Source organism: Venturia canescens, chromosome 2 (assembly GCF_019457755.1).
Source record: "Venturia canescens isolate UGA chromosome 2, ASM1945775v1, whole genome shotgun sequence".
In the NCBI taxonomy this organism is placed as follows: domain Eukaryota; kingdom Metazoa; phylum Arthropoda; class Insecta; order Hymenoptera; family Ichneumonidae; genus Venturia; species Venturia canescens.
In genome coordinates, this window is record NC_057422.1 from 14,532,923 (window position 1) to 14,544,994 (window position 12,072).

Below are 12,072 nucleotides of genomic sequence, written 5' to 3' on the forward strand. Positions count from 1 at the left end.
CCTAATTAGTCGATCAAGATTGAACCTTGACCGAGTGGATTGATCGGTGGAAAAGCATCAAATTCGCTCAAAGTTTACGGACTATTTCCGGTGCGATCCTCCCGATCGGTTCGTTTTTTAAACGAACGCGAAAAGGGATTTTGCGTGCGCATAAATATCTCTCTCTCAAGACGTCAAAAATCCTGTTTCGTAGTGAAAATGATTTTCCACTTTTGTTTCATCCCTGTGAAGCTCATTCGTGCCGGGCATTAAGCGACCTTGTTTTATTTGCTGAGACTTGCGGTCACTCGCACTTTTGAGCCTCACTGAAATCAGACGGGGAATTTGCAAGAACGTAATACCGGATCCCCCGCATTGCGGGTCAGTTACGATGGTCAACCCCTGAACGAATACGAGGGCGTGAGTAAAGCCCTATCACCGAAGGGGATCAAGTCTGTTACAGGAGAATATAGAAATTAAAATGAGGATTAAACAGCGCATTATACCACTCAAACTTACCGCACGAACAAACCTTTAGGACTTTCAATTTAATCGAGCTTGTACAAAAAATGGTTCGAAAAAGTGGAAAAAAACATTTTAATTGTGATTCCCTTAATCGACTAACTGATTTGACGATGCTCGTAACGGAGCTTTTGAATTTTTCGAATTATCGTCGTAATATTTGTTCGGCAATTCGATTGCTGTAAATTTTCCTTAAAATTTCGGAGAAAGATAAAGTGGACTTTTTTTTAGAATCAAGCAGAATAACGATCGTTTCCCGTTGGAACTCATAAGTTTTTCGTAAATAGTGAGAAATCGTATAGTTGCTCTGTTATAAAATTTATTACGGTGCGTGTTTGACAAGGAAATTTCCGAGCAAAGAATCGAGAACGAGGTTGGTCAACATACGGAATTATCTCGTTACGGGAGCATTAATTTTAACGAGAATCAAGAAAGGTCACGCGTTTACGATCGTAAGGGATGTCATCCATAAAACACGTAGAGGAAGCCAGTTCGGTTTCATTGCTCTGCGTGGTCGCCATTAACGATCTCTTCTCATCTCACGAAGTTGGACATGGTACGTCGAACGTGTCAGAGTCACCCTCGTCGAAGGAAAAGGAAGAATCGAAAACATGCACATTCGCCTTTCTTTCAAAAGTGTAAATTCGTTCGAGCAACTCTCCCGATCGAACGTGGATTCGTTAAATCTTCCGACTTAGCGTTACAACTCGGACGTTTTGATAGAGAAGGTTCCTGATTGGATCTTCGGATCAAATGATTTCATTTGGAGCAAGATTTCTGTACATATGACAAGGAATATAAGAAGGAAAAAAGCTCTTTCGTCTTGCAGCAAGAGAAACAAAAATTCTCAGTTAAAATTCAACGAAATCGTGCAATTGCGTTACCTTAATCACAAATTTGTTCCCAATTCTATACCACGAAAAGCAGAACAGTCGAAAACAGTATTTTGCAACAAAAATAGGCGCATAACTTCGAGAATTAAGAACGTCCACTTTGGACGCTGCCGAACCGTGGCGTTTCTGTAAATTCTTTGCATTTACGTTTTTTTTTTTTTTTTAAATTCATCTGTTCCAGAGGAAATCAGCAGCTCTGTGCTCTTCAAGCTGTCCAACAGTTCAGCACTCGTTTGACGGAATTGCATTGTGCGTTACGCAGGGACAAAGACACCCTCGCGGTGTTGGATGCCGCCCTTCAAGCAGGTGCAACCACCGAAGTGGCATCTTCGGTTCGGGACGTTGCGAGATTGCTCTCCGAGAAGCAGGATGTTTGCCAGGTGAGTTTCCGCATATCGTGAATTTGTAAAAGATTATGACTTCGTAATAATGCCGCATCGAGGATTTTACCATAGCTAATGATACGTGCACCGCGATTTAATAAATTCATAGAAATCTTGCCTCAACGAGAAAGAAAGAGCAAGAGAGAGAAAGAAAAGATAAGAGGCATGAGAGCGGAAGAAAATATTGCTGTAGATAGTGGAACTAATACGTGGGGAAATTAGAGACGCGCTGTTCCCTTGCGGGTTAAAGTGTGGTCGACGGGATGGGAAAATAAGAGGAGACCATTCCCCGAGGGAACCTTTGGCCCCGGCTCACTCGGACGCCTCCATATACATAGCTAGTCACACTCTCTACACATATACATGTAAGTGCTCTACGCACAGAGATCAAGGGAGTGAGTTCGTAACCCCGGAGTCATTCGCAGTGGAGAACTCCACTGCGAGATACAGCGAAGAAAAGAGGGAGAGAGAAAGCATCTCGCTAATTCAAATCGTTCAACTATCATTTAGTCATGATCTATGACCGCTGCCAGGAAACTTATAAGAGGGAAAATAAGTTTGTGTTTGGCGCAAGTTCACGTAAAAATACACAATTTGAGCGAGTTCAATTATTGCCTCGAGGTCAAGAAAGAGCTCAAGTTCAAAATAATGCTCTGAATGCATTATCGAACATTTTTTTATCACTTTTTCTAGTGTGCTAAATTTCGCAAAATTTTATTTCACCATCGTGAAATTTTTCATGCCCAATCTACGGAATTTTTGTTTTTTCATTCAATTAAATTCGATTCGTGAGAGGTAAAACTGTGACGTTCCAAAGTTTTGTTACACAAAAATAGAATGGAAGTTCATGAAAAGTGAATTAAATTTCGAATCTGTTTTATTGAACAATTAAAAAAGTGAGGATTCGTTGAACATTTGAAGATAAAGTGGAAACTTGTAATTGTTTGGGAAAGTATAAAATAGCGAGGAGTTGGGCAACATTTCTGTGATTGGTTCGCTCCGTATTTTGTTACTCGTTTATTTTGCGACTTTCCTTCTCGATTTGCATATAAAGTAAACTCGCAGTTGAGTCGAACGGTCGACTGCTCACTCGGATCTCGAAAAAGAGTGCAGAGTATTACAGTGAAAAAAAATGTTTGAAATTGTGAGGGCCGTGGGGGAAAGAGGGGGAGAATGGGGTAAAAGTCTGCACAGTGAGTTCCGATTGCTCTTGTGCACCCTCTCTCATTTCGCACGTCACGAAGACGAACGGTCTTTGCTCAAGGTTCGTCTCAGAGCCCGTTTCCCTGATTCTCTTTTCTCCACGTTTCACTTCGACTTGGAGCAAACACACCCACGTGCTCGATTTTTCGTCCTGCAAAACGAAATAAGCTCGTGAAAGTGTCGCGCGAGCGCGGGCGGCTTGGAAAATCCGTTTACTCGATGCACGAGACGCTTGGGAATAATTTTATCCACTCGCGAAAAATACCGTCTCTCCGTTTCTCTTGTGCCGATCTAAAATTCTCTTATGCTCGTTTTCTCCCAGCCTTCATACCTTCCTGTAAGACAAATTTCCCACCTTTTTGTTATTTTTATTAAAACGATGTGTTCAGCCTTTTTTCGCTCGTTTCGTTCGTAAGTTATGCGAATGGCTGAGAAAAAGTATTTGGGTTGGAGCTTCGGGCCTGAAAATCTTGGCGAGTTTTCACGAGCATTGTTTGATGACCGATGGTTTTTCGCGATCGTACATATTGATAGCTGGTAAATAAAATATCAAGAGCGAGAGCGCACGGAGGCTTGGGTCAAGGGAAACAGCACATTTCGGTAGCACATACGTACGGCGTGTCGTAACAAGGTAGGGCGCGAGAGTCATGACCATTGCCGCCAGTGGACGTTGGTGCCTCTCGAGCTTTCGCCTCTCGAGAGCATGGCGGGAAACCAGGGGTGAAAAAACGGACGCTCGAGAGGGAGGCGAAAAGAAAAGCGTTTGGGCATCTGGGAACGAAGATCGTGTGCTTTGGACAACCTGCACCTTCCTCTCGGCCCGGAACCTCCCTCAGGGATTCTTGGATCGTTAATCGCCCGGACGATTTACTTTCGCCTCACGTATCCCTCTATGGCTCGTGGAATCAGCGTAAAAATACAAATTTAATATCTTCCCTCGGATCACACATACAGATACGACACACATAAAAAGATACCTGTGTAGCTCGCCCTCGTATACGTAGGTACGAGCTCGGGGAAACCGGGATCAAAACGTTTCCTTTTATCCAGCATGCACTCCCCCAAACTCTCTCTCTCTCTCTCTCTTATCCATATCCAGCTTTTCTTAATTCTTCTGACTCTTCTTCCTCGCACTTTTTGGTGCTCGATCTTGGCTGCAGGATCTTATTGGAATCGTAATTGAAGTTTAATTCACCGCAATTCATTCAATGACTGCGACTTTCATTCTTCGAATCTAGCGAAGCTGACGGTTTATTTCCACCAATTTCGTTTATCAAGTGGGCCAAAAGTATTCCCCCGAACCTACAGATGACCATTTTTTTATTCGCCTCTTACATGGACGGCACTTTTGAATTGAAAAAAATTCGGGAGAACGAAAACGAAAATGAATTTTGAGGAATAAAAATAACAAAGACAGAGTCGAGAATCGGCTACTCGGCGGGATGGGATTCCGTTGCCACGGATTTTCCAGACAAAGTCTGACCGGAAAAGGGTTTTACTACTTTTCCTTGTTTTTCTTCGTAGAGGCCAGTAGGGTTTTTCTCCGAATAGTACACGCGACGGTGTCTGACCCGACGAAGTTCGTTCCCACCTACTATCCGTTATATCAGCGTACCGGGATATATAGTGCCTACCTTATACGTACCGAGAGGAAAAGAGAGAGAGAGAGAGAGAGAGAGAGAGAGAGAGAGAGAGAGAGAGAGAGAGAGAGAAGTTCCAGGTTGGAGGTTGCTACTTGGTATGCGGATCGCGCTTTTCATTACCGGAGGCTCGTTCCCCGCGTCTCTACCGCCCGCTGCAAACAGCCTAAATCTACTCTCTTGCTCTCGCCTTCTCTCTCCTCATCTCATCTCTCGCTGCTCTCTCGGTACCGCATTCTATCGCGCTCTCTCTCTCTCTCTCTCGCTCCATCTTCTCTCCTCTCCTTCTCTGCCTTGAGTCAACTCGCCTCCACCTTCTGTCTGCTCTATATCATCGTCTTACGTACCTTCCGCTGGCCTGGGGCGACACTCGCGCCATTGGATTATACAATATTCGATATCATACTCGACTACAGACAGCAAGGCAAAGGGAAAAAGAGAGAGGCGAAGGAAGCGAGAAACGTACTTTCCCCTTTTTGCATCCTCCATGTACAATATCTAACAGGATTCCATCCACAAACCTTCCAAATCGTGAACAACCGCAGATGCTGCTCTGATACATGCCTCGATTCTTCACCGAGAGTTCAACCTCCTGCCGCTTCAATCTGATACTTTTTGTGACCCTTATTTCTTGATGAAATATGGATCCATCGCTGACGTCGATCAAATATTTAATTCTCATTTTAACAATTATCTTTCCACGAAAAAAGCTCGGTCAAAATATTTTAATCAGCCGGGAGCAAACTTTCTGTTTAATTTAGAAAATTATAAAATGTTTTAGTAGCTAGTCGAAAAAAATGAATTTTTTTATTATTCTGTTTTAGAATGGAAACGTAGTTACGCCGGAGGACGAGCTCGCTGGAAGCAGTGCTCTGAAATTCGGTGACGCTACTGTGATGAGTCTGACCCAAGAAGGCGGAACATTTTCCGACAGCGGAATCTCGGACAGCGGTAGCGAGCAAGAATTGAGCGAACGTGAGCGTCGTTTAGCGGCGCTGCGTCGTCTCACACGCACCCTCGAGAGTCAATTGGCACCAGGAAGCGATGCCCTCGTTGAACTCTGGAAAAGAGTCGAAGACGCAGAGGCCGAATTACGATGTCTACAAAAATTGTGTCGAGAGCTTATCGTCCGAACTGCGGCGAGCGTTGAAGCCCGAGCTGCCAAGAGAGACATCAGCAGTCAGGCCAAGTTCACATCCAGGTTTGTTCAACTTTGGAAATCATTCGTCACATTTCATCATTCCAATGCAGCTCAATTGAGCAACTTTTTTTATCAAAAAAACTTGCACTTACAATAATATTTTCAAAAGCTTTGAATAAAACGATAATAAAAATAAATTTATTGCCAAACCCCATAAAATAACTGAAAGCAAGATATTGAGATCCGAATATTTCGAAAAATTGATAATTTTCTACAAAATCGATCGTTTTCTTATGCCGCGAGAAATTTATCTAAAAGTGAACAAATTGATCGAAAGTAAGTCAGCACTTTCACAGGTTTTTTCCCTCAAGTTAATTTCCATAACTCCGAAATAAGTGAGGTACCAACGTATAGAAGCTTTCGGTCAATTTGAAGGAAGACGCCAGCTTTGCGGGGTGTGTTTCAGTCGCGTCAAGTCTCGACTCGTCTGTTCGTAAGGTCCACTAAAACGGGACGATTTTGCTAGCGCTCTTATTTGAATACGTAGTACAAGAATGAAAATGAAATATCTATAAGTCTCTGGGAAAGCCATTCCCCTGTGCAGTTTTTACATTGCTAGAAAATAGTACGTTCGTATATCACGGGAGTATGCAATACACGCGAGCGCCACTAACAGTCCTGAGAAGGCACACAACGGTCGGAGACTTCGGAAATGAGTTATAGCTTTTCATAAGCTCGACTTTCCTCCTTGTTTCTCCCTCATTCGCGTCATTTCAGAGTCGCAGCCACACCCTGGAATTCTCACTCGTCTTATTAACTGCCTAAGAATTTATCCAATTCTTTACTATTAATTTATTGGTGCGGCGACAATCGTAATTTAATAGTAATCGAGGAATGAACGTGGCCAGACGTATGAGAATGAGGTAGAAGTAGATTTACCATTTTCGTAGAAATCCCCATCCATTTTCATTATTTTGGAAAAATCCATTTAATCTAGTCCCTAAATATTGTAAGTCAGTAGTCCAGAAAAATTACGAATTAATGAGCAATCTGAAGAAAATAGTAATAATGTTTTTTTTACGCAGATCTCACTCGTCTTCTTGATTACGCTGGAATTTCTTCAATTTTTTTTCTTTTTTTTTCTCTTAATTTTGTGTTTATAAATGGCACTAATGAGAGTGGATTTTCATTGGTCGTTTATCGCAGTGCTTAGAAAAGGACCTCGAGAACGTTTCGAGGATCTCGTTTCTCGAATCGTGGAATTTCACAAGTCTCTTCAAAAGTATTAAGAAGCTGAGCTAGGAGCGATATTTTTTGGTAATTGTATTGTGAAAACGGTGGCATATTGGCCGTGAGGTATTCAGAATTCCCATTATCACCTGGCGGATCACCTCATTTAACTTTGTCCCGCGGAGCCGTCCCGCCTTTTCGCCATTACGTTCCGTAACAGTGCGAGGTTTTTTCTTTTCCTGCTCATTCTTCGTTTTTGTTTTTTTATAGTTAAGTTTAATCACTGGTCGGCGCGGGGCGGCGGTAAAAGGTTTAGTTGCAAAGGGGGGAACGGTAACTCGTTTTGCTTCTGGCTGGGGTGTGTTTGGGTATTGCGCGTCGTAAAAAAAAAGGTTATAAAAAGTCTCGTGTGGTAGTTTTCGTTCATCACTCTCGGCGGTTTTACGCGTGTGTCTCGTCATTCCTCCTTCGCGCCTTTTCGCGTTTGGCTCTCACGGGTTTTACGGGGCTTTTTTCGCTTCTATCTCACGCCTCCTGGCCAGCATCTGAATCCGCCTTGATCATAATAATTCTTCTCCCGTGCACTCGCTCCCATTTTCTCAATTATTTTCGTCCAACTTCAACTTTATTTTGAACTTTTCTGCTTTCAGCAAGCGCAAGAAGAGAGCAACCGGCGGTAACGAGATCGAGGGCAAGGCGAGAAAATCCAAGGGCGGTATGACCGACGCCGACGATCCTGAGGACGAACCGAACGTCCCGAAAAGTTGGGTATGGCGGATTTTACGAGCTGCTCTACCCTTCCAGCTGGCACTCGTCGCTTTATTCTGCGCCGCTTGCTTGCTCGAACCGCATTGCTGCGAAGCTGCCAATACTCTGAACCTTTCACTCACGCCTCAGCTTCGTTACGTTCGTGGCCCGCCACCCGTTTAAATCTTCGCGTTTCGAGGTCCGGCTCAGAGGACACTTTTCATGTGGAAAAACAAAGATGAGAAAGCAATTTGATTTTTGTTCGTGATGAACGACGGAATCCGAAATTCCCACTGAGAATTTCGACATTGCAGAAATGGCTTTGGGGCACTTTTTCTCGACGCCAGAAGTCGAGAATCAGACCAGATTGGCCTCGAGTCATCATCTCGTTGTCGATTCTTCGAACGATCGATTTGCCACCTCCGACACGGTAGACGTGTCCTTGGCGATTTAAACGACATTTTGCATTCGAAGAATCCACGAGAAAACGATCGACGATACCGTCCATGGTAAAAACTACCCTCGTCGGGTAGCAATGTTTTTTTCGTGGCACTACCGTTTTACGGATCAATGAATTCCGTATATGACACGAGCTATTGTATTCTTACACGAGAGCTACTTACACTGCCTTAAGTAGACAAATCGCTGCGAAGGTGAGTAAAACAACGTGGAAAACGTAAAAAGCAAAACAACGTAATGGGGAGGAAGGAGTATTTGAGTATCGGGACCTTCAGAATTTTTTACAATACCGTGATGCATTTGGATTCACTGCAATTAAGCTTCAGAGAGTCCCGACTGATGAGGCTGCTTTAAGATTGAAAAAATCTAAAAAAAAAAAACAAATTGGGAGTTTGACAGATGACGAAGATTTCCAACTCAACAATCTGACGGAATTGCAGCCCAATTTGTTTGGGTTTGTTTGGGTTTGTTTGGGTTTTCATATCGACAAAATTGTTTGAATAAATTGAAAGAACCATTCGATTAATGTTGCGTCGACAGGAAAAAGAACGTTGTTTCAAAGTCCCTTGAAACTGTAACTTTCTTGATTATTCCAACGAGGAGATTAATCCTGTGGTTTTTTGTTACTCGAACTTTTTCGATATTTTGAGGCCCTGCAAAGCCGAATCAACGTTCGGCGAGATGACGACGTAGGCAAAAAAAGATTTTGATACTTTGAACGAGCGTGCCAATAATATTGATCACATTGACCAGTGAATGAAAATTCTCTTAGTGCGTGCCTTCTATTCGCATCACATTAGAGAACAAAAGTTTCTCGTTGCCTATCCGACTTGGCTCTGTACACTGTGACAGCAGCAGAAGGAAAAAAGGGAACAGAGAATTGACGAGAGTTTCAAAACAATATTTGAAACGATCGATTCAAGATTACTTCTCAATTGTAAATATCGATGAATCATATATTATTTTTTGTTATATAAACAGAGTTTTTTATATTACGTTGCATGCGTTTTAGCAAATAGTCATTTCTGACTGAGAGGAAAGCTGAGAGTAGGAAAAAGCAGAAATAAATAAAAAATATATACGATTTCTCTCGTGCAGATAATAATATTATATAATATTTATATATGCAGCGATTGTTAGAGAATATTCTTTATGCTTTGTCATAATGGAGGCGTACAGTCGTGGAATGAAAACGCTCATCAGACTGATAGTTCGCTAATTTCAATGCGCGGTAACCACGCATTTCGGAAATAAAAACAAACAAACAAATTCGTTACATCATGACTCCAAGTATTTGAAAAAAGCTGCTACGAGATGAAGCACTGCTGCACTCTTCGTATACTCGAATGTGAGGTATTTGTCTTCATCTCAATTCCCACTTTTCGGATTTGCTCTAAAAGAAGATGAACCGAATTTTTTTTTTCGTAACACGAAACTCGACATGCTCGAATCAGGAATGGAGATCGTTCGAATCAATGAACAGCAAATTCATTAGGCATAATTATAAATCTGAAAATTTTACGATTCATCCATTTTGACAGGATTAACTGCTTAATTATCGTTTTCGGAATGCCTGCATGAAGAAAGACTGAAAAAATAGAAGACATTTTCACTCGAACGATGGCCACGTGTGATTCAAAACTGTTTGTTTTTTGTTGATTTTATTATTTCAATGCATCTTTAAACCAGTGAGAGTCGCAGCTAGCAAACTTTTGAAGATTTATCATTTCATGCACTCACGAATTAGAGACTAGTCATTGAACCCGGAGAAGTTTCAGTATATTCGCAGGTTGTGTGGTTACTGTGCGATCTTTTGAAACATTGTCAATAATGTGCCTTGTAAAATATGGAGGGGATAAAAAAATGAGAAAATATATACACATAGATTTGATTCGTTTTTTTTTTCGAATTTCACGGCTGTATTTGAATATTGTGCTGAAAAATTGGCGTAATATTTCCAATGGAAATACGAATTTGGTAAAAATTAAATTGGAAATAGTACAAAGATTTTTCAGTTTTTTAGCGTGTGTGCATTTTTCTACATGAATACAAATATATTTTTTATCAACAGACCGGTAAGGTGTAGTTGTGGGGGAGAACGTAATAGCAAGTGGAAAAAAAATGGAATGCAAACGAAAAAGCCTGATGCACAAATTTTCGAATAATCAACCAGAACTGTGTGCCTAATAGAAGAGATATAAATATTTATACATTTATACACAGTAGTTGGTGGAAAAGATTCTAGTTGAGCTCCAATCAGACGTTGAGAACTCTTCAAGAGAAAACGAAAAAGAGAATCGAGTACTTATTTCACAATGAATAACTGCGAAAAAAATGGGAGCTTAACAAGTGCCTCTGTAGAGAAGAAAGAAAATCTAAAACTTCGCATCTCACGAGCCCATTATTTAACATGATCGTGAAATCGAGAGTATTTTCAAGAGTATTTCAACGCGATTCGAAGCGTTCCGCATATCCCAGTGCGACTATAGTAATTTATGGTTTTATCATATGATAAGAGACGTAGCATTATCATGCGTAATTATACCGAGCTGAGCGTTATTGAGAATTTTGATTTTACTCCGAAACCAAAAGAAATACGAAATTATGAGAAAATGAGAGAGGAAAAGGAAAGTGGCGGTTGGTGGTTGGGAGTAAAACAAAAGGAACAATCGAGTGCGCGCCCCTGTTTTATTTAATCATGATGATGTGTAAAAAGTACCTGATAATATCAACATTTTAAGTTGTTTTCAAAACATATTTAAATATCTCAGAGTTTCCAATAAATCGCGGAAAATAGTTGACACGGATGTCAACGAGCTTGTGGAATTGAGCTTGCCGGACAGAATCCAACATTTTCCGTATGCTACGTATATTTTTTGCATGCAGTTGTTTCATTATTTTCTATCATACGAATATTGGAAGGGCGATTAAGAATGATCGGTGCCCGAGAAAAAGGAAGGAAAAAAATTGAAAAAAAAAAAAAACAGTACGATATATCGGTAGAGATAGCGATTTGTTTTCATCGGCGTATATGAGTAAGACCGTTGCGAGCCAGTACGAGGAAGGTTTTGCCTGCAGTATCGATTTAATAATCAGCAAGATTTTATACGTATCGACGTAGTCGAGAATACCGTCTAAGCGATTGATCGGCTTAGAATCTTATCTCATCCATATTTCTCGTTGTGCTTTAGATTTTAGCTCTGCATACAACTAAGATATTATTTCTTACTTATTTGCTCGAGCGAAATATTTGTACATAAATAAAATATTGGAGTGAAAAGAGAGAGAAAACAGGAAAAAAAAACAAACAAAAAACGATCGACCTACGAACTGCAGTAGAAACAGGGTCAACATTTTTTCAAACAATGAACTTTCGAATGAACTAAAAGGCCCCAATCATACGTTCATTTTTTCGATAATGATTCCTCGAAAATGTTCCCAATGTATGGGCCATAGATCTATAAAAAAACAAACAAAAAATTTGTTCGCAAAATTTGCTCGTGTACACAGAATTAAACCAGAGACTCGAATCACTTGCTCAAGTAAGACTGTACTTTGATGTAAGTCGATGATAACACTCATTTCGATCATCCTCAATAATTGCATGCTCTACATTATGATAAATTATCGTGGAATGTTCCGCAAAGTATTCCACCGTTAAATGATCGTGTCGAATCATTGAAACAATGAAAGAAAAAACGAATCCATCGCATTCTTCATCGAATCATATCCCGTTCATCTAATTAACCTCGTTCATTAGTATAATGGGTTTTTCTACTAACTGTACAAGATAGTCATGAACTATGTTGTTTCCGACGAAACAACGATCCTATGTATTTTTGGCAATTTATCAAATAAATCACATTTTTGGAAAA

General features: G+C 40.9%; 1 protein-coding gene across 4 annotated transcripts in view; it reads left to right on the forward strand.

Annotated features, from left to right (window-relative positions):
* The window catches only part of klar (klarsicht), a 100,165-nt gene extending 88,093 nt beyond the window's left edge, over window positions 1–12,072 (forward strand). For all 4 annotated transcript variants that reach the window (XM_043412838.1, XM_043412837.1, XM_043412840.1 and 1 more), the window contains exons 19-21: window positions 1,576–1,774; window positions 5,445–5,821; window positions 7,642–12,072. In XM_043412838.1, coding sequence (XP_043268773.1) covers window positions 1,576–1,774; window positions 5,445–5,821; window positions 7,642–7,921 — 856 coding nt within the window. In that variant the 3' untranslated portion in view covers window positions 7,922–12,072. The remainder of the gene's footprint in view (window positions 1–1,575; window positions 1,775–5,444; window positions 5,822–7,641) is intronic.